The 24370-nt window shown below is 32.1% G+C and overlaps 2 protein-coding genes across 2 annotated transcripts in view; both read left to right on the forward strand.

The window, feature by feature from the left end:
* The window catches only part of LOC146993036 (uncharacterized), a 133241-nt gene that overhangs the window by 52712 nt on the left and 56159 nt on the right, over window positions 1-24370 (forward strand). The window lies entirely within an intron of this gene.
* LOC146993037 (uncharacterized) overlaps window positions 1-24370 on the forward strand; it is a 43592-nt gene that overhangs the window by 13982 nt on the left and 5240 nt on the right. Inside the window, exons 3-6 of the mRNA XM_085808530.1 lie at window positions 10903-11070; window positions 18472-18525; window positions 19703-19807; window positions 20707-20760. Coding sequence (XP_085664656.1) covers window positions 10903-11070; window positions 18472-18525; window positions 19703-19807; window positions 20707-20760 — 381 coding nt within the window. The remainder of the gene's footprint in view (window positions 1-10902; window positions 11071-18471; window positions 18526-19702; window positions 19808-20706; window positions 20761-24370) is intronic.

Below are 24370 nucleotides of genomic sequence, written 5' to 3' on the forward strand. Positions count from 1 at the left end.
CGATCATCCATTACGCCATAATGTTCAGACAATTCAGTGTTTCTCATTCAATTAATTCAGTTCTCACTTCGCAAGAAGGCAAAAATACGTAAAAACTCAAAATATCTATATTAAAAATTACGAAGTAAATCTTAAATACTTATTTCCTTGAAAAAATTCCAGAAAGGATTAAGCAAGATTTAATTCGCAATAATAAATGAAGGCGTTATCTTTGTTGTTGCGAAGCTAAGTTTTTCTAGATTGGCAACAAATCCACTATCCTGCTGTTTCAAATGTAAACAAGCAATGGCTGCCATTAAAAAAATATTAGGATTAGCGGCACTTAAACAACTTTAAAATTGTTGATGATTCTAAAAATATTGCATACAGATTTACTAAAGGCATAAAAACCATAACTGTAAGATAAGAACAACATAACTCAATCAATTTTAAAGCAAAAAGTGTACAATTTACAAACATATAAGAGCAAAGAAACTGAGATCACTGAGCCGGGTAACATAGTGGATATATATATAAATATATTTATATAAGTTTGGCGCGTGCGATTGCAACCAAAATACAAGGTGCACATCTACGTGTTATAGTAGTCCTATATACAAAATTTCAACGTTCTGAGTCTACTCGATTTTGAGTTATGCTGTACAGAAGCCCCGGTATAAGCAAAACTCTTTTTAGGATTGCTTTCGGTAAGCAAACATAAATACATATACAGGTTTTTCGTAAAAGTGCAGTGGTGTAAACTATTACAAAGCAAAGAATATATGTGTTAGAAATCTCATGAAATATAATAAAATGCTTTCAAATTCACTGAAGTTTTTATTTAAATGTAAAAAAAAAATATTTAAATATATATGTTTATTTAAATGTAAATATATATGTATATGCAGCACTCTAATTCTGATTTTAATCCTTTTCAGACTCTCGAAAAGGTTACAGCTCTCTGTAAAGAGGCGGAGGGCATGCTCCAATGTGCAGCCTCGCTAGGTAATTAATAGTATTTTTTTTTTGGCATATGTAGTAATTTAATGTTTTATATATATTTAGTTTGATTTTCTTCTTTTTTATCACATTTTTTTATTACAATCAAGGTGCATTATTTTCTGTTTGGCTTTTGTTAATCTTGTAATGATTATAAATGTTTGAATATAATGATGTCTGAAATGCACTGAACCATCTGTTAATGAATTTATACAATTTTTGATTATTTCCCTCTTCTGAGGATGTATTTGTCCTAGAGACAAGCAAGTTATTGCCTAATATATGAAATAAGAACCGAGTGCCAAGAAAAGTTAAGCAAACTTTTTTTTTTAAAAAAGCTTTCTATGAACAAAAGGCATGTCTGGTGTTCCTGTTTTAAAATTCTGTGGCTTCTTGGCAATCAGCAGAAATTTTATCTTTTGATTTAAGTTCGTGTAATACTGGAGACTAGCAATGTGAAATAAATTAGGCTAGCAAAATAAATTCATAGTTCTTTGTGGTGCACTACACTTTAAAGTCGGTATTTCAACAAGAAAAGTTGTATTCAGTCTATCTACGCCTAAAGGAGTATACAGATAAAATTTTGTAAAAATTGTACTTACCATTTCAATTCTGTGGGTGTTCCATGAGGTGGAATTGCAGTGAAGCACGGAAATTAGTAGAAGCTTATGTATAGTAATAAAAAAAAAAACACTGTATTATAGCTGTATACATGGTTTTCTTGATATGCACAACTTTCTTGAATATATATGGATAAACGAGATAAATATATGTATATACACAGGTCCTATATTAAAAAATATTTACACATTTTTCGATTTCGTAGCTTCGTGAAATTTTCAAAGCATGTCGCATCTTTTTGATAGAAGTACAAACCAACTTTGCAGGTTTTGAACAATAAACTTGTTTTGTGTGGCTTCTGTTCCGTGCAACAATATGTTTAGAATTCCAAGTAAAAAGAAAGAGAAAAAGAAATTCTTTCCTCTTCGGAAAGAGTTTTAATGCCATTTATGGAAAATTAATAATAAAAAAAAATTAACTGCAATTAATATTAACAATAAAAAAATAAGCTAAAAATTATACATGCACAAAAAATATCTACACAATTATTATAATAAACGGGAATGAGACTTAAAAGCGATAGCAAAATAATTCACGCAGCTTCCCTAAGTAAAGATGACTCAAGCTACTGATAAAATTCCCACCTGAAAACTACTCACAAAAATTTCAAGATGTCCATATTAGGGCTTACATAGCACAAACCACACCTCACCCCTCAAAACTGTGTCATTCTGTAAAACAATGTAAATAGTAAACATATACAACAGATGTTTTCTCCTAAGACAGATGTTCTGATACGTAATAGCATGAGATCGCCAAAGGCGCAGTGTTCCCGCTAATGGAACACCCCACTTTATTTCATGATTCTGCACATGCTTTTTGTATGAAAAATGTAAAAAAATATATAACAAGTGATATAGAGTACAGCCATCAAAATTATACAGAGTTTTTTTTCAAACAAATTTTGTTGCGTCACCAAAAAATATAGAAAATAAGTGGATTTTAATAACACATCATAAATGAAAATTCTGGGTCTTTCCGTGATATGCTGCCATCTACTATTTAAAAAGAGAAGTTTGAAGTATATTATAAAGGCATTTTTATCCATTTACGGTTGAATTTAACGGTTTCAGAATGGATTTAATTTGGGGGTTCCATGTAGTGGAACACTGAGCAACAAAGGGTTAACAGGAATAGCATCAGTAACCGTTTGAATGCAAGAAAGAGCATCGGCTGGTCAATTTTCTACACCGTTCACGTGTTGAATATCAGTATCGATGACACATCGGCAAACTTGATTATAAAATATATTGTTCATTCTGAAAAAACACTAAACTTTTCTGAATTCTTTCCATTTTATACGCAATAAGTTGCCCCCCCCCATGATTATTTTCAACCAAAAAACATTACCCATATGAGAAGATACGATGCAGTCTATCAAAGTAAAGATAATGTCATCAGCTGTGATAAATCGAGAGATGAAATTTATGGTGACTCGCTAATGACTGAAAAAGAATTTCTGGATTTATTGGTAGATTCTGAATTGAATCAGTATTTGAAGGATTTGAATGAAATTCCTTAAAAACTTTGTACATATTTTAAGATTTTATGGATTGGATTGAATTATTATGGCAAATCACACGAGGGCTATCTGCCTAAAGGGAGGAATGCCTTCGTGGAAGACTTTCTAAGGGAAACTGGCTCGTATACTTGTTACACATGGGGAAAACCATGAAATCGACAATGCAGCCAGCACGTTCTGAAGCAAATGCGCATTTAGGAAGGTTGCTAGTCAAATTAGGCTTTTTTAATCTCTTGTAAAACTCTTTATGAATGACATATTCATTGAGAGATGAGGAAGCAGTCAAAATATCCTATACATATATATAGAAAATAGTAACTGAAATCTGACAAAATTTGCATAGTTTGCACAGCATTACCTAAAGCAAATGCCATGGAGTTAACAGGAATAACTATTGCCAGTTTGGGTATGGCGTCTTTATTCATTGGCATCTGGTCATACACTTGAGGCATAAAGCCAGAAAATTTTCTTTATTGTTTAATTTTGACGTAAAATCATATTGATGCCTCATTGGATAGTTGTCTGGAATAGTGACAGAATTTAATTTAATGGTAGTTGTTGCAAGGTCACCAAAGACCCATCCGATTTGTTTTACCATATGCTGAGAGCTACTCCAGCAGCTTTTAGAAGGACTAAAATGCCTTTTTGTACTAAAGTGAAATCTGGTTTTGGAGCAGCGACTTTATGAGGCACTAAGGCATCTAAACTTAGCAGCTACTGGAGAAACTTAAGTTTTGATTATGTCTGTATTTCATGGGTATCCATATCCAAAACCTGTTTTAAAACATCTTCAAAGAAAGAATCCTATTTTTTAAGTAAGTATATAAATACATGTAAATTTTATAAAACTGTAATTTTGGTTGCAATATCTGGAGATATCTCACCATCTGATGCAGCATTAGCTGTCAGTTGTTTTTGAGATTTAAAATTAACAGCTTCATTAATTCATTTTCTTCAAATTAATCATTTCTAGATTATTATTAAACACCAATTTGTAAAGAATAAGCAGATTTTTTTTGGGGGGGGAGCAGTTAAAATCCTGCAGCTTCTTTACCTTCCAAATCTTCTATTTTCTACTCCATTTAGCATTTATGTTTTGAGAATGCCCAGAAAATCATTTATGTCTTGCTGACTATGAGTTATGAAAGTTATGGCTTCTATGTATGATCTCCACTGCAGTTTTGCCTACCTGTCATTTTACACGGGAAATTCAAAATATCCAGACCGATCACATCCATGCTTTCCTTTATACGTTATTCTCTGGAGATCAACTACGTAGCAAGATCACTGTCCCCTCTTTTAGGTTTGGTTTTTCAAGCAGGCCTTTGAAGTATATAATTATGAAATAGAATATTGTATCTGCCCTCCTTCATCCTCTGGCATGAGCATTTAATAAAGATTTGAGAGGCTATTGGGTGTTTCAAGTTTTGTGCTTGAAATTTGCATACAGTTATGCTTTCGAAATTAGGTACTGCTTCACAAGAGGGCTTGATATTCCATCAAATGCTTCTGCTCTGTGTTGCATAGAGCATATTGCATATAGTGTGTCAAAAAGAGGGATCCATCCTCCTATTAATAAAGATGTTCTATGTCAGAGTTGTTCTTCCCAGACATTCTTATCTTGTGATTTTATACTCCATAAGCTGCAATAAAAAAAGTAAAATTTTTAACAGATAGTGGTGGATACAGCATATTTATAACATTCACAAGAATAGACAGTATTTATTTAAGCACAGACAGCAAAACTTACAGCAAAAATCTATTTTTTTGAGACTAAGATTTGAGAAGCTTCAAACAGATTTTGGGAATTCCGGAAGGCCTGAGTATCGGAGCGAGAAATTTCTGGTATGGTGTGGTTCCGAGGAACAGCCGAGCAGTATTTTCCTGGATTGATTAAGGAGCCTCTGGGAAGTACATAACATAGATTGGGAACCACTGCTTTAGAGATTAGAATTTGCTATCAAAATTGTGTTTCTATTTCTGAGAATTTTACATAATGTAAGGTATATACTTCTGACATAGCTATTCGTCCGCCCACGACGCGTGCGAATAGCCAATAGCCGACCGAGTTTTTATCACGTGTCATAATCAGAAAACCTTCTTGCTTACCTGTTTCAATGTGGCATCAGAGATGAGTTTTTGCTTAGAAATATCATAACTGTATACAGCAATAAAATAAACAGCTTTGTTCACGCCATACTGTATATTTATAAATCAATGATCCGACCAGTATATCCATATGCTTCACCTATTTATAACACCGTAAGTAATAGGAACCTAAATAAATTACAGTTTCTACGAAATCAAACTTTCTGCCTTACAAAATTCTCCGTATTTATTATAAATATTGGCTATATCATGTGTAATAAGAAGCTCTATAAGTATCCCAGTATTAAATACACCAAAAACTAACTTCAGCAATATAACAACTTCTAAAATAAAGCAGTTGACTGTGAAAGACTATTCAATAAAATACAATTACGAAATTTTGGAGGAAAGTTACAATTGTGTCATACAGTAACCATATATTGAAGTTTAATTAAATTACCTTTGCATTGACTTCTACTTGTTACATTATTTTTCACAAACACTGCTATCACAGATAAGCTGAGTGGTCAGCGCACTGCTTTGCAAATGGAAAGGTGGCAAGTTCGAACCTCACCATGAATCATTATATTCTTATTTTACCTATTATTATTGTTTTCATTTCTTACTTTATTCGTTACTAGCAGCTTTGCTGGTGGCCTTCGTCTGGCGTTTAAATGTACCGGAAAATTGGCTGCAGGGAACACCAAACGTTAAATTAAAAAACTGCATAGAATTTTACTCTGTAGAAAAACTTCATAAAAAAAGTTATTACGTATAACAAAATTACAATGAAATAAGCAATATCCCTTAATACAAATATTAATTATCCTAATAAATAAATTAACCAACTTCCCTTTGCAAAATCTTAAGAACTTAAATGGTATAAAGGAGGTTAAGAACTTTGTTTCCTAAAAATACCACTCAAAACTTTTCAATATCTTAAAAACAGTGAAATGAGCAATAAATAACATAAAAGAATACAAAAACAAAAAATTCTGAAAAGCAAAGTATAATTAATGATATTTTACCTTATATTTTCAAGAGAAAAAAAATTAGGTGCTACTTTGGTAGATGGTTGCATCGATTTTTGGAGATTTACATTGTTGGCGCGGTTTTTACAGTCATCAGCCATCTTGAAAAATGCTGTTTTTACGTATTTTTTGCATAAAGTATTAGAAACTTTAAAAAGTAAATATTGTTAAAAATAGTGGATTAATTTTTTGTTGAAAACGTTGTTTTTTAAGATGGCTGACAAATGTAAATAAATACATTTACTAAGAGTATAAAATGCTAAAGTAAGGTTAAATTATTACTTTCATATAATAGAATAAAATCACTGCTATAAAAACATTGCGCCAGCATTTAATTGGATTAAAATATTACTTAAATTGAATATCAAATTAAAAACATCATACCAACGTTTAAAAGAATTAAAATATTACTTAAATACTTTAAAATAGGTTTTATAGGATTTAATTATTTAACATTAAAACATATGTGGCAATAAATATCTCAGGAATTTTTGAAAACGTATTACTTTTTTTAATAAAAGTTGAAGTATACAATTATAAAGTAAAAGAAAATGATGTATTTACATTTTTTTAAAGTATTTTACCTGTCGTACATTGATAAGTACCACACACATCTCTTGCACTTCATTGAAGAAGCAATTAGCGAGGTTTTCTCCAAAAATTTAAAATAAATTTCCTCTGAGGCTATTAATAATTTATAAATAAATCTTTGATTAGGAAAGCCAGGTTGGCCAAAATTAGGTCTCAAATGGCAATTTTTTTATTCCAATACCAATAATTCTTGGTAATTACCAATAAGAACATTCATCTTCGAAACGGACATATCCATTCCATTTGAAACCTGAGGAATTTGAAGAGATGAATAATAAAATTTTAAAATGGCGCGGTAATGCACAAATATTCAGTAACTAATCAGGGAGCTGATTACATCACGCATAGAATTTAAATAATCATTCATAATAAAATCATTTTTAAAACAAATGCAAAATTAAATTTTTTTTTTTTGCGGTTTTTCCTCTGCTTAATAATTGCACTTCGTAGTAAAGTTTCAGCTATAAAAGCGAAGATACAGCTGTGTTGATGCTTATATTACAGCATCACGTGATTTTTGTGCAAAGTAATTCTGTTGGTTAAACACACTCTTCGCAAGCGTACTGGTTTGGATGCTTTTACGCTGGTAACGTAAAAGCGCGTTCGTCAGCTACGTTTCGAGCGTACTCGTGTGGACGGGCCTTAACTTGTGTTTCCATGTCTCAAAAGTGCGACTTGACATGTATTAGATTTATACATAGCATTCTTCTAGCATACATATTTCCAGCACGCAACCTTTTAAAGTTCGAGTTTTGATTAAAAAAAAAAAAGAAAAAATGTAGGCAGTCTAACTAGGCCTAGAGAGTACAGAAGTAAAAATTTTGTGAAGATAGCACTTATCATTTAATTCTGTGGGTGTGCTTAAAGTGGGTGCACTGATTGAATAGAGTTTCAAAAAGAATTGTGAAACGAGCTTTGCTGTCAATGAACTGACCGATGAGATGCGGAGAGCAAAGAATACAGACTCTCAGTTGTCCTAGGTTATCTGTGAGCCCGGTCTGGGCACACCTAGGGTTCGCCGTTTGGTTTTAGGCAAGATTTCAAGGTAAAAATTTAAAATTAGTATAGAATAAGGAGATTAGTATTTAGCTAAAAAAATAACATAGAAATTTCTTTTCAAACAAACCTTTTATACCCTAAAAAAGTCTGGAAGATTTCTTTGAAAAATAAGGGTCTTAAAAAACTAAACATGGCTAAAATATATGGACTGGTTTGTGTTGAGCTGCCATCTACTGTAAATAAAGAAGGTTCAGTGTAACCTATAAACCCTTTTTAACTCAATTTTTGTGTGCGTACAGAAGGAAACTTTTAGGTGTGTCCAGACCGGACACACTGTGCCGCAAAGCTTAAAAGACATTAAATAATGAACAATATGCACGAATCTTTGCCTGTTTCTCGGTAACCTAGAGTCATCCAATTTTGAATATGGTAGTCCTTCGCCCGAAAATGGGCACCAGGCACACGAACATTTGCATTTTCCGTTACTTAAATATGCATTTTCTAAACATGCAGAAAATCTTTCAGTGATGTGCACGTTAGTATGCCTCATGCATTCAAAACTGCTATTCATTCAGTAGCATAGTGAAGCTTTGTTTTTTCATTTAACATTGGTATCCCAAATATGAAAAAGTAAAGCCATGAAAACTTAATAATAAATACCATAAATTCAAACATTACTATTTATAATAGGTTTTGGATGTAACACGTGAACACGATAACTGATTTTTGAATGGTACTAAGGAAGCAGCGCTGTCAGTTGCGAATACTATTAAGAAAGTTGTAAAACTTCATTTTGGGATTAATGTTGTAAAAATAATTTGTGCTCTTTAAATTTTTGGTTCATTTGAAGCAGAAAACTTGCTTTCAGTTAAAACTTTGGTGTAACTGTTGAAATAAATGTTTGAAAATATATTTTAATATTCTTACAAAATGTCCAGCTGCAGTAAAATAGTGCAAGGTGGATTTAGGGTTGCTAGAAAATGGCAAGGGAAAGCAGGTTGCCTTGGTGCAAAATCTCTTAGGCGAAAAAGTTGGCAATATGCCGTGGACTGACAGAGAACATTCTAGAACAAATTCTTACCGATTTGGCACGAATGTTCTCGAAAGGAACCTAAAAGCTATATAACCCTGCCGGTATGCGAAGTAGTAGTGTCTGATAGTCTATCGAGTTGATCTATTCTAACGTCGAGGTGTCTAGTCTGAGCATCGCGAGTTGATGCATCGAGTGCATCACGATTCGTAGCTCGGAGAGTCTCGATAGTACTCTCCGAGAACAAACCGAGTCGGGAGCCATTCTCTGTTGCTTCACCGTGAGGCTTTCTTTACCATTATAGCTTTATAGCCTGAAGCCTGTGTTGCTGATTGTTTTAGCGTTATTTGTCGTAGTATTTCGATGACTGTAAACATGTTTTTGGAGCTGTCCTGAGTAATATTGTCTCATAAATTGTGTTTCTATTCTTTATCAAGTGTTGTTATCCAAAATCTAAATCCACGAACTCGTAAGTACCCAACAATATTTTGATGACAATATTGGAAGAAATCAAAAGGTCGACAGATTTCGTTGCCATATAGTCAACTATTAATTAGATGCATTTTAAGAAATAAGGACTAAATGCTGATTTTCTCCTTTATATTATGCTTTTCATATTGTTTTTTTATAATTATTCTAAAAATGCAGTAACAACAGATATTATTAAAGGGAAGGTCTCTCAATACCATTTCTGTTTGAAATGGAAATGAATGGAATTAGAAGAAAAATGTGTGTCAAAGTAAGAGTGAACTGATGATACAAAGAAAGTATTGATAATTTAAAATAAATTTCCCTTTTGATTTGTTTACAATTTTGGTTTTTATTTATTTATTTACTTTTTAAATGAAGTGTTTTTCCCCCAAATCCATTTCATTGTTAGATTCTATGTTAATGTTAATTTTTTGTTGAATATGCATTTTTGTTTTATCATGCACTGTGTACATACAGTTCAATGAATTTTTTTTTTTCTTTTTTTTAAAGTGAAGGAAAGTCTGCCAGGACTTGAAGAGGTAAGAACAATTTTCCCTCCCTTAACATTTCTCTAAAGCATGTCTTTAAAAAAATTCATTAATTTTGATGTATTTTTATTTTAAACATTCAAAATATATTTTTATTGTTACAGCAGTATTTTTAGCAGTGGAAAACATAGTATTTTTCTTGAGTTTTGTGTTTAGGAAATTCCTAGCAGATTTATTATTCTTTTTAGTATGGAGATTTAAAACTCGGAAAAGTTTCAATTTTTATTAAACAGGAATATTATCAATGGTTATTGAACATCATAATACTATCTAAGCAGTTTCTCTTTTCAAATTTTAAAGAAAATTTACCTTATACACTTATGTATTGCCTGCACCCAAACTTTTCAGATAAAATTTATGTTAAAAAAGTGACCCACACAATGTCTGCACCCCCAAAAATTAAAGAATTTCTTACTTTAAAATATTTTTTAACATTCCCTTTTTCCCTTCAATCAATATCATTAGTCCATAAACATCTTTAGAGAAAGAATATGCATTTGTTTTGTCTTTGGTTGATGCCAGGATGGAAAGAGAGACTTTCGTGGCTTTCTGGTATCCTATAAATCTGTGTAAGAAAGCCTAAGATTTTCCTATAAATCTGTGTAAGAAAGTCAGTTCAAAGATTTTAAAATATCTTACTCTGTTGTAAAGCTGTGAGCAGCTTGGAAAATGATTTACTTTATTCTGTATCCTAACGGAGTTTAAACCTCATCTGAGACTTTAAGTAATGACCGACATAATGCGTCATTTGTGCAACTGCCTTTCTCATCCAGCTATAACATCTAAAGAGTAGAAAGATTAAACACGAAAGACATGAAAGATATTTGTCTTGATTATTTACTGTTACTAAGATCTTTGTAAGATCTTTTTTGATATAATATCTTAGCGGCACATTATTGCTGCACTGATCTCGTAAAAGCTCTCATATGTATTGTATTGAAATTTGAGTGTAGTATTGCATGAAATTGTATCTTTAATATGTATAGTATTGAAAGTTTCTAAGTATGTTTGTTGCTTTTACAGTGGGCGGCATCTCCTCCACCTGCACAATCTACTCCTGCTTGTCCACCACCTCCACCTGCACCATCTTCTCCTTCTTGTCCACCACCTCCACCTGCACCATCTACTCCTTGTCCACCACCTGCACCATCTACTCCTTGTCCACCACCTCCACCACCCTGCCCACCTAAGGTAAGTTTTATGCATCTTCATATATATTACAAGGAGTATGATTAAGTATCTGTCAATTAAGCTTTTGAATGTTTTTAATTCATAATTTAACTAAAGTTCTTGAGATTTGATTATCAGTAGAGATTTTTTATCAGTAGTCAGCTTAGTGTAGGAGCTTTTAGAAGACGTCTGTGCTTAGTTTTAATTTCCCATCTGAAGTGAAGTTTCGTTTATTGGGAGTATTGTTTTGTTAGGTTAATGTTTAAATAACATTAAGTATAGTAACTTTTTTTAATATTTCAAGTAACTTGGTTACTAGAATTTTCATTAGACTTAGTTTTAGAGCTTTTATTAGACATCAGTTTTTTGTCTTAATTTTCCAGTTGAAGTCTTGAGTAAGAGCATTGTTTTGTTGTGTACATGTTTAAATAATGTAATTATAAATAATTTGTAATCATTTGCTTGCAATTTCTATTTGTAATAATTAAAAATCGAGAAATCTAATGTTTCTTCATGTGTCCTATACTTACCAAAGATAAATTAGTTTTGAAATTTCAATTGTCTGTGTAAGCCAAAAATTTTTGATGGATTGTTTGTTATGATGGTGCTTGTATTCTGTACTCAAATTCAATATGATTTGCATATAATTTGAGCACAAAAGGTATATTTGAGATTAAACATTTGAAAAACAGGGTTCGTACGGTTCTTTAAAGTCCTTAATTTTTTCAAAAATGATTTTTGGTCCTTAAAAGTCTTTAATTTTGGCCAAAATGAATAAACGGTCCTTAATTTTGCTCATTTGACATTTCTTATCATTTCTAATGATTGCCATTCTATGTGTGAATTGCGATTTCTCGTGAATATGGAATTAAAATTGCACGGCTCTTAACCAATCTGTTGACGGATTTGGGTTGCAAACGATTAAAAAAAAAAAAACCCAATTAGCTACCCGAACGAAAGTATCGGTGTCTGATTGGCTATTCACCCAATCTTTCGAAACAGGTGTTATCCATAAATTTAGGCAGATTGTAACGAAAGTGTGAAGCCGGAAGTTCTTTATGAGGCGAAAGTGATGATGAAGGTGCTCGAGAAAGAAAAAAAAGGGTGGGGGGATTCTGAAAATATTTGTCAAAATTAGAGCAATCCCAACCTGGAAGGCCACAACCCTTCCGACGCCAATAGGAACGAGATGCCTGGAAAGTGCATTTTCAATAAACTGTGGCTTCATCAAGCTGACTACAAAGACTGGATATTGATGGATGACAATCCTTATAAAGCTAAATGTGGTCTTTGTCTGAAACAAATTGAAATTTCTATAATGGGAGAGTCAGCGCTGAAAATTCACATGAAAATTAAGTTTCGTTTTATCATTTCAATTTGTTTTACACGGTTTTGCGTAGCTTAATTTCTGTGTTTGTTTCAATTAAGCCCTAAATTAATTTTTTATCACCTTCCGCAGAGTTTATTCTCTTTTGCACATACTATATATATGGGATATCGGGATTATGAGTTTATTTCTGAAGAGGGTCTGTTATCGATTTTGCGGGAAATCTGTTGGCTCCATTTCGATTTTAGGTCGCCAAGGGCAAATTCGGTAACACTAGCCGAGAAAAAGTGAAGTTCGGAAATACGTTTTGAAGCTTCAATAGACAATTAAGTATTTGGTTTAATCCTATGCTGTTGATAGTAATGCATTATTTTTGCTAATGGCGATACAATTATTAGTTGAAAACAACTAACTAATTAAAAAATTTTTAATATTTTTAAAGCTGAAAACAACTAATTGAAACTAAGTTTCATGAATTAAGTAGATGCAAAATTAACTCTCATGAATTACTAAAAATATTGGGTAGAGGTTTAACTGAAAATATACATTCTGTATTATATATATATATATATTTATACAGTACAAAGTCCGAGGTCGGGACTTCGGCTATCCCAGATTTGAGATTTTTCTGGATATTAGATCATTTTAAATCTACTAAGATGGCACGTAGAAATTATAAAATTGAAAATATGAAATCCTGATTTATGAAATAATGAAGCATTTATGATTTAAAGGGTATCAAAATTTACAAAAGAAAAGAGCTTAATATTTATATGTTTACTTTATTAAACATTTCTTTCAATGTGAGTTGTTTGATTTGTTTTCTCTGCTGATACTGTACTAGTATCACTAGTTCTCTGCTGATACTGTACTACTCTCTGCTGATACTAGACTAATACTATAGACATATTTCTTCTTGAGTCATTAAGTCCATTGTTCAAGTCCTGTAATTGCTGTGTCGAGAATTCTGAATAACTTGTCAATCAAAATTTTTTCTCGTTCAGTAACCTCTCTGTTACTTTCTTCACTATCGGTAGCTGTATTTTCTGGATTTAGAACCATACTACAGATTTCGCCCTCCGTTAATTGATTGATGATTGGGGCATTATCATCGCAATGAAAAACTTCTGTTTAACTTCCCTAAATTCTGCCGCCTGGTGCGAATGCGAGCTCTGGCGCAGGTTCTGGCTTTATGTGAATTACAAATCAGTTAAAATCATAAAAACAACCTTGTATTTTGCGTAAGTATATAGATACAAGTTGTTACTAAATACAAGGTTCTTTTTACGATTTTGATTGTCACATTAGCATGTTTCTCTTCTAGTCTAATAAATCAGTTATTCTTAATTCAAATAGCACTAAATATAATCATTTGTCCTATTAGTATCATTAACAAAATCTATTTTTAGCATAACAAAAGAAATTTCTGTTAAATCTCCCCTTGTCAACATTTTAGCGCATTAAACTTAAATCTGTAATCGGATAATACTCTGTTATTTGGCGTCGCTGCATGATTCATCACTCAAGCTGTCATCCGTTGATAAACATGCGGTGATGAAAGCAAAATACAATAAATAATGATTCGCGATTTCGGCATCAAGGATATAAAATATTAGTTGGTGTAAATATAACAAATGTTTCGGTTTGGGATTATGCCAAGCAGATACGCAGCTATGGAGTCATGTTACTAATCACACAAATTTATGCTAAAATAATTATTTCTTCAATAATGAGATATTTTATTTAGCGCCAAACTGAGATTAAGAATCGGGATTTCCGACATGTTTTTTTATGATGAGGAAAAAAATCTAATGTGTATGCGTCAAGCATACCCCTTCCCTCCAAAAAGCCCTAAAAAATTGGTTGGTGGTGGCTTTGAGGTCCGGATTTTAGATCATTCCGGATATTGGATGTCCGGATCTCGGAATTTGTACTGTATATATATACTGTACTATATACTATATATATGTATATAGTTAAAAATGTATATTTTCAGTATGTATTTCTTATTATATATATAGATGTCTTATTATATATATATATATATATATACATTTTGCGATACTTAATTTTACTAATGCCTTGCATATAATGCCCCTTTTAGCTGCAAAACATCTTTCCCTTCTCAACTGCAGTTTGTTCTAACACTATCATGAATTTTGTCAAGTTAGAAGAAGCGTCTACTTCAGGAAAAGATGTAACTGCTAATTCAACATCAATAAGTGTAAAAAATAATAAAATCAATTCTTTTCTTTTCAAATCTGAAGTTACAGATGCAGAAATATTGTGGTCTTTTAAGTGCATCAAAAGCCACTATTCTTTTAAATCGTGCGATGATATTGGGCCGTTATTCACTAAAATGTTCCCGGATAGTTCCATTGCAAAATAGTTTTCATGTGGTAAAAAGAAATGTACTTATATCTGTTATTTTGGTCTTGGCCCTTATTTTAAAACTTTGTTACTAAAGCATTGTAAAAATGCTGAGTTTTTTACATTACTATTTGATGAGACTCTTAATCTGACAAATCAAAAGAAGCAACTAGATATTTATGTGAGGTACTGGCATCAAGAAAATAAGGTCAGAACTCAGTACCTTACTTCTGCATTTGTAGGGCATGCAACAAGTGAAATTATTTTATCCAAATTTTATGAATAAGTTGAAAAACTAGACTTGTCAAAACTTTTACAAATATCGATGGATGGTCCTGCAGTAAACTGGAAATTTTATGGTTTATTGCAACAGGACTTGACAAAGGAATATAACATTCAATGCTTGACATTAGGGACAAGTGTTTTACACATTCTTAACAATGCTTTCAAGCATGGGATGTCATCCACTGGCTGGGACATTCCATCATTCTTATCCTCCTTATATTGGATTTTTAAAGATTTTCCTGCAAGACGTGAAGATTTTTTAAGTATATCTGGCTTAAAAAAGCTACCTGTGAAGTTCTGCTTTTACCGATGGTTGCAAGATGTTCCAGCAGTTGAAAGAGCCATTGAAATATGGGATGACTTGCTACTGTACATTAAAGAAGTTGAAATGAAGTTTAAAAAAAATTTCATCGAAATCCTTCTCAAATATTTTGGAGGCAACTAAAGATGAAACATTTCTTATAAAATGAAATTTTTTCCTCTCTCTGTCGAAAATATTATTGCCTTTCTTTGAATATTATCAAAGTGATAAACCACTTATTCCCTTTTTTGCTGAAGATATCTTAAAACTTGTAAATGATTGCCTTCAGCACTTTAAAATTTTGAAACTAGAATATTCAAAAATGCCGCAAGAAGGACATTTCACAAGCTGAAAGTTTTGCATTGAAACAAGAAGGTCAACAATGTGTCTTAACAATAGTACAACACTTAATGTCTAAATGTCCAATAAATTATTCTCTTAATCGAAATGCATCTTGTATAGACCCGCGATTGATGGTTATAAAAGTCCAGAAAAAGCCCAGAAGAAAATGAAAATAGTTCTACCGGTATTAATGCAAAATAAACTTTTTTTACAAGATGATTGGGATGAAATTCTGCTGCAATTTAAAGAGTTTCTAGACAAATTCCTATTCTTTTTTTTTTTTTTTTTTGTTTGCTGATAGGTCCTTAATTTTTTATTTGATGGTCCTTAAAAGTCCTTAATTTTCATGTAAGGAAATGTGTACGAACCCTGGAAAAATATCTTCATTTTTTTTAAACTCTAAACTACATACAAGTCATATTTCTTATTACGAGTGTCTGATTCAGAATCTGTTAAGAATTCTGCAAAGAAGGATTAAAAATTTTTTTTTCTTTCATATTAACATTATACTGCAAATCCTCAGCTAGTTGGGAAAACCAGCAAACTTATTTAAATCCATTGAAGGCACTAGGGCTGGAAGAGTAGCAGGGGCCGAGTCCCCTTGGCAGTATAGACAGGGTTCGTAGCGGTCCTTACAAGTGCTTATAAGTCCTTATATTTGAAAATAAAATATAAAGGCCCTTATAGGTGCTTACATTTTCTGCAAAGCCCTTATTTTTTGTTTTTAGTGCTTATTTTTTGCTTTTAGTGCTTTTTTTTAATCCCCCCCTTTTTTTAATGAACGTGCATTTTTCCTCGTACTAAAGCCGAAACTAAATAAACAACTTTTCTTCCTTATATGCAACGTCAGATGGTGAATCATACTCCCGGAAATTGCTTCCCCCCTTTCTCTGCATTAACCTAACCTATATTACGCACGAGATTACAGACAGGTGCACGTCGTTCTATTGGTCAAAGAATTGTAAAAACGGTAGAAAATTCGGTACATTCGGTATTCTTTTCCTCCCATCAAATACTACACACGTTTGAATTTTTGTCAAGATTTTAATAATTTGCATTCTCGTTCCGCGTGGTCAGTTTATTATGATCGTTATGCTTATATTATGAGTATATGCATGAATATTTATAATAATATAGTTGCAGTAACTGGTGAAGTATAGATAAACTTCCAAAAAATGGGTGTGTTTTTACACATATTAGCTTTCTAAGGAATAATATTCGGAATGGCTTAAATAAAAGGAAAGTAATCAAATAATCAAAAGAATTTCCCCCCCCCAATACATCATACAGTACGGAGGTTGGGAGGTTCTTCCCTTTCTCCCCAAAATCTCTAATATTGAAGCAGCGGAATTTTTTTTTTTTTTGTCACTGTCCAATCTGGATTGAATAGGACTAAAAGTTTTTGCGGTCTACCCAACCTAAGCGAAGATTGATTCTATTCCGGAAATTTAACGCAGTCTGTTGAAAATTAGAATCGGAAACACCCCAGATTAGTAAGTCTCTTTCTTTTCTTTTATTTTGTTCTTTATTCTCCGAATACCGGCAGCTGTTGATTCCGATTGCGTAATATCACATGTGGAAGATTACGCCACACGTATTGCGCAATAACGTTTGCGGTATTTTGCAGAGATAATTAATTTTGATGTTCAGTCTGAGATTTGTTTATGAACACTTAAAAGAGTTTTTACTGTGCTTTCTAAGCAGAATATTTCTCAGTTCAGTTGGTCTATTTTTATATGATGCACATATTCAAATGTCAAAATCATTTATTTAGCCGAGGAATCTAAAGAACTGCTTCAATCCCCCCCTCCTCTTTTTCCAGTTACGCTCGACACGGAATATTCGGCAATTTCCGAGTATGCTGGTTAGTTAAGCTTTTACTGTTAAAGAATGAGTGCATGAAGCAATTTCCTGTCTCCTGATTTCAGAAATGTACCTCTTTTTTACTTAAATTACTTTACTTGGAATATATGTTAAGGGCAAACTGTTATGCAATGAAAATTTAGAAAATGTTCAAAATTTTGATTTAAGTTAAATTATTTAAATATTAATATGAGTGGAAAAATAAATTGTATTTATTATTAGGTGCCAAACGAATAAGTTAATATGGCTTATTATTATTTATTTTCTATATTTTGAACTGAAATTTCATCATTAAATGTGGTAATATAGTTTAGTTCTGCATAGTTTTTTTTTCTCTCATTGTAAACTAATTCTGTAAATTGAACTGTCATTTAAAATTTAAAAAAAAGTTAATTGTTTTCCATGGTTGAGGTAATGCTCATTTTCTTAATAAATATTGCGTTGCTCATATTTTAAATTACAAGTCTAATTTTTCTTTTAAGGTTATGCAGTTGTGTATAATGTAATTAGTCAAGTGCTTATTTTTTCCTTAAAATGTGCTTGAAAAGTGCTTATAGGTGCTTATTTTTTTAACTAAAATGCGGCTATGAACCCTGATAATGTAATTAGACAAGTGCTTATTTTTTCCTTAAAATGTGCTTGAAAAGTGCTTATAGGTGCTTATTTTTTTAACTAAAATGTGGCTATGAACCCTGATAGATGTCATTAATGTTAAGAATATGATTATGGTTAGTTTATTTTCCTATGAAATATATATAGTTACTGAAAGTTGGGAAAATTTAGGAAGCAGCATTTCGTTCATTTCGTTCTCTGATATGTGGTACTTCCATACTTCCTTACTTTGTTAATGATATGGGAAATGTTTAAAATGTTATATTTTGAAATTTATGATCTTTCAGATTTATAAATGGCTAATTAAAAATTTTTGTTCCAGCACCGGCCAATTACACGGTCCATAACAAAAGGTCGGGCAGGCACGTCATTTCTGGTAAGACAAATGAAATTTATGTTTTTTCATATTTTTCAATTTTTAATGAAGGAATTTTGGGTTTTTACATATTTTTCTCTTGCCACAAAGTGAGAACTGAATTAAATGAATGAAAAATATATCTCAAATTTGAGGAATTAAGTATAAATTCAAATGCATTAAAAATGTGTATAAATGTTCCATACAAGAAAGTCATATTGTGTTCACATCAAGATTTTTTTTTAATAAGGAATGCATAATTTTCCTAAACACAAATATACGATAGCCAAAGAAATGTATAAAATGTTATATTTTGAAATTTATAATCTTTTGGATTTAAAAATGGCAAAACATGAATACTTGCGTCATTTAAAACACTTTTTTAAGTGGAAGACAGACAAACAATCGTGCAAATAAAGGCCAGAAAAAGGAACTTGGCTGGATTTTCAATATAACTAGACTTTTGATGCAATTTGCACATGTGTGTCTTCAATTTTGACTGAATTTTTGAAACAAAATCTTGAATTGTATGCAGGTCGGCTTATATTTGGAAATGTCTGGTACTCTCTTAAATGATTTCTGCTGTTCCTTTAAGTATTGTTTTCTTGCTTTTATTTCAGTGTTGCAATAGCAATTATATTTTCTCATTTATTTTTATCTAGTAAATGTTTCAAATATCATATAATCTGTGTTTTGTACAGTATTTCATAATTTCATTTCTTGTAGTGTTGTCATGGAATTGTATTGTTGAAATGTGCCTGATCTTAAAAATTTCCGTCAAAAAAAAGCTCTTAATAACATTAAAAGAACATAAAAGCAGTGTCTTTAGTGCAGTAATCCACCTAAATCCATGATTTTATGCCAATATTTTGGTAGTTTTTCAAAACTTTTGGCCCAGAAACTTGGTGGCTGTGAGTCTAAAAACATATCAACTTCATTTTGGACTACCTGTGTGGAATGGAAAGCAGCACCAGCAAGATGTAGCTGCAGTTGTAAAAAGTCTGGGAAAGCTCAAAAATTCACATCCAGCAAAACAACTGCTTGATAATTTATATTAGCTTTTATCTGATTTCAGTATCTCATAAAAGCTCTCATATGTATTGTATTGAAAGTTGAATATGTATAGTTATTGTATGAAATTGTATCTGTCATATGTTATAGTATTGAAAGTTTGTAAGTATGTTTGTGTCTTTTACAGGGGGCGGCATCTCCTCCACCTCCACCACCCCCACCATCTGCTCCTAGGCCGTCACCTCCACGATCTGCTCCTAGTCCACCACCTCCATCTCCTCCACCACCTAAGGTAAGTTTTATGCATCTTCATATATATTATAAGGAGTATGATTAAGTATCTGTCAATTAAGATTTTGAATGTTTTTAATTCATAATTTAACTAAAGTTCTTGAGATTTGATATCAGTAGAGATTTTTTATCAGTAGTCAGCTTAGTGTAGTAGCTTTTAGAAGACGTCTGTGCTTAGTTTTAATTTCCCATCTGAAGTCAAGTCTCATTTATTGGGAGTATTGTTTTGTTAGGTTAATGTTTAAATAACATAAAGTATAGTAACTTTTTTTTATAGTTATTGCAAGGAATCATTCGTTTTATAGAGATAATGAGTCATTCGTGGAAATGTACAGCTGTAATATCTAAAGATTAGAAAGATTAAACACGAAAGACACGAATGATATTTTTCTTGATTATTTACTGCTTATAGAAAGATCTGTAGGTCTTTTGTTGTAATATCATAGTGAAACATTATTGCTACACTGATCTCATGGATATTTATCTGGTACCTCTTTAACACAATATATTTCAATTTTAAGCATTTTTGAAATCCAGATGTGTTTCCTATTTGAATGCTTCATGCTTAATTTGAGTGGTTTAGTAATATAGAATGAGTATCAAAAACAGTATCAAAGTAATGTCCCATCCATCAGACTCCAGTTTTCATTCCCCTTTCAAAATCCGACATACGCAGTTCAAGAAAAATGCACACAGATTTGTTTGAAAAAGCTTAGAAATTTACATCGAACAACTCGTAGTTTTTTATAATTTATATTAATTCTACTTGATGTCCGTACCTCCTAAAAACTGGCATACAGTTATCTCAAGATTTTTCATACCTGATTTTGAATGTAAGAAATATTTGTAATATGTGCACTAACTATTAAAAGCTCCTAAATACATTTGTTTCTCTTACAGGAGATGATGACTTCCAGGCGGCGGCGGCGGCTCCCAACTCGGGTCAAACCGCCCGTAAGTTTTATTGATTTAACATAGTTATTTAGTTTCAGTGGTTTTAGTAGACATCAGTACTTAGCTGTAATTTTCTAAAAGTTAGTTAAGTCTCATTTGTTTGGAGTGTGGAGATATTGATTTTTGTTACTCGCCAAGATTTTTGTTACTCGCAAACTGCATGCCCAAATTTCTAGCTGTAACTGTAGCGGATATTTTCAAGATGCGTAAAAACACTTAACGCTCTGTCGCTGCCATGCTTGGTCCGATTTATTCTCCGACTCAAATATCTTCAGTGTTGATTTAACGAGTAGTTATGAAGAGTAATTGTTGTGATTAAAGGTTTATTATTTAAAATCGATCATCTGTATGTGTTTATTCAGTGGTTCTCAACCTTTTCACCAACGTGTACCATCCAAACAAAAACTGAAAAACTTATGTACCACCACTACATTTTACAATGATTATTTTTCAGTTTCTCAATAGAGATATTAAGAAATATATTTTGTCATTTTCACAACCTATTGGCTGTATGTATTTAATATGCACACATAAAAATGTTAGATTAAAAATTGGTTACGATTTTAATTATCAAAATGTCCTCTAAATAGCTTTAACTTTACAATTTAGTCAGAAATTTGGCTGTGCTTAAGATATTTGAATCTCTTTATGTTTGGTCTTATTTCACTTAGTTTTTAACCATAAATTAGGATCCACTTTTGATTTTATTGTGTATCTATTTTCAAATCTAACATGGAAGAAAATCCTTGTTCACACAAATCGGTTGTGAAAATAGGGCAATAAATTTAATATCTTTATTTGAAAATGCATTCTTCTTCTTCTTTTTTTTTTTTTTTTTTTGGGTTTAGCCAGAAGTTAACAAATGTGCTATTTTTTAAATCTTCAGTTAGAGTTTGACCACAGAAAATTTCTCTCAATTGTTCTTTTTCCAAACGAGGTAAAATTTCAGGTAGATTTGAGCAAAATTTCCTTTTTCGTACTCCTTGGGTAAATACATGTTGAGATTATTTATTAATGAAAAACAATGAATTTTATTGTTGTACGTTAATTTTTTTTATTTCAAATTATTTTAAAATTATTTTTCTAAAAGGTGGTAAAATGTTGAAAATATTATTACATAATTCTTTAATTATTAGCTCGAGTTTTTTAACAGAACATTTATTGGTAAATAAATTAACACATTATCCTTGCAATCCTAAATTTTATTCATTTAATTTTCCCAAAATATCAGCTAAATATGCTAAACATGCCAACCAGAATTCACTAAATAAATATTTTTATAATTCTAATTTTTAATCATACAGGAAAATTTTAATTTCTGATCAAAGTTTAAACAGAAGATTTAAAACTTTGCTTCTGGATAACCACCTTACTTCAGAGTATAGCAAAAGCGTTTCATGTTCGTTGCCCATCTCTTGGCATAAAATCATAAATATTCTCCAATTTAAATTTTATTCTTCAATTCTTCATTTTTAATAAAATTAATAGTTTTCACAGCTTGATTCAAAACAGTTTCCAGGTTTTCGGGGATTGTTTTAGCTACCAAAGCTTCACAATGAATGAAGCAGTGAGTAAATTTATTTCAGGTGCGATATTTTTTATTTGAGAAATAACACCCGAATGTTTCCTGTTAAAGCCTGAGCTCCATCACTGCATACAGCAATGCACATATTCCAAGAAATATCATTATCAGACATAAAGTTGTCAGTTACAGTACAAAGTCTTTAATCCGGACTTGGCGGTTCCAGATGGGATTTTTCTGGATAATAAATTATCAATTTAAATCTGGTAAGATGGCATGCAGATATTATACAATTAAAAATATGAAATCATAATTTATGAAATAAAGAACAATTATGATCTAAAGGGTATCAAAACTTACAAAAAAAGCTTAATATATATTTCTTTACTTTATTAAAAATTTCTTTTAACGCACGCATGCATAGAGTGTTTGTAGATTTGAGGTCCGAATTATAGATCATTCCGGATTATAGACGTCCGGATGAAAGACTTTGTACTGTACTTTGAAAATATCATTTACAGTTGCTCTGTAATGAAGACATTCTTAAAATAAATACTGTTCGGGAATTCACTTATCTTCTTCAAAACGTATTTGAACTAATAATTGAACAGAGTACGTTATATCAGTACTTTCATCCAACTGTAATGCGAAATACTTGCTGTGTTTTATTTTTTGAACAAGTGTCTCTGTTATGAATTTACTGGATCATTTGATAACGTAATATTATTAAGTTCATTAGTTTCTTTTTCGTTTAATAATTTTAAAACCATATCTTTAGCTGCTGGTAATGTAAGGTTTTCTCCAATAATGTGAACCTGCCCCCATTCTTAACAATTCTAAGTTCCAAAGGTTTTTTACTTGAAATAATGAAAACTTTCATTACTTGTTTACTATTTTTGAACTACGAAAATTCGAAAATTTCCTCTTAAAATATTCTTTAGATTTATCCTTTAAATTAGCATGCTTAGGCTCAACTTTCATGACAGTTCACTGCATAATTTCATAACAGTTCACTGCAAACAAAAGATCAAGGCTGAGATTCCATTTTCATCTCCATTCCAAGGAAACCGAAATGATAGCTTTCATTACATTTTCCATAAACAATTTGTCATTTCTATTTGATATTCTTAGTGCTAGTAGATTGTCCTGGCTCCATTGCACGCGAATCCACACTTTTCACTTACTCAATCCTAGCCATATACACTGGTGTGCAAAAATTAAGGGCAATTAATTTTTTCAATATAACTTTGTACAAAAGCTTTCGAAATCAACACATTTAATACCGTAAGATCCCCAATACGTAAGGACATGAGTAATGTAAGCAACACTTACTAAAAGAGAAATCAGAGGGATGAAAAGAAGCTTTATTGAAAAAGTAGCATGGAGCGCAATGCGGCTGAAGGCCGAAACATCCCTGTGATGGGTGTCCAGCAAGAAACATCCGGTCTTTAATAGGGGATATGATCTCCCCTGACTGCTAGGCAGGTTTCACAGCATCTGCCCATGCTGAGAATGAGGGTGTCAATGAGTTGTTGAGGCATTGCTGCCCATTCATTTGCAGCGCCAATCGAAGCTCCGGAATCGTTACTGGTGGTAAGGTACGAGCTGCCAAGTGTCTGCCTAGAAAATCCCATACATGCTCGATGGGATTGAGATCCGGAGATCATGCCAGCCAATCCATACGTTCAATATCCTCAATCTCTAAGAGCTGTTCGGCAGCTACTGTGCGATGACATGGTGCATTGTCATCCATGAAAAGGAACTGCGGACCCATAGCGCTTCTAAAAAGACGCACATATGGAAGAAGAATCTCGTTACAATAACGGGTCCCGTTAACTGAACCTGCGTTGAAGATGTGAAGGTCTGTACGACTACCAAGCATGATGTCTCTCCAAACGAGAACTCCGCCACCTCCATACCTGTCCCTTTCAATGATGTTCGAGGGATGATTGCGGCTTCCCCCGCTCTCTCCAGATGAGTATGCGATGAGAATCGCTACTCAGACTGAATCTGCTCTCATCTGTAAAGAGTACTTGTCCCCATTCATTGTCTCTTCAATTCCGGTGTTCCCGGCACCACAGAGAACGC

Source organism: Stegodyphus dumicola, chromosome X1, assembly GCF_044657685.1.
Source record: "Stegodyphus dumicola isolate Sdum_Otavi_A_Nest chromosome X1, ASM4465768v1".
Lineage (NCBI taxonomy): Eukaryota > Metazoa > Arthropoda > Arachnida > Araneae > Eresidae > Stegodyphus > Stegodyphus dumicola.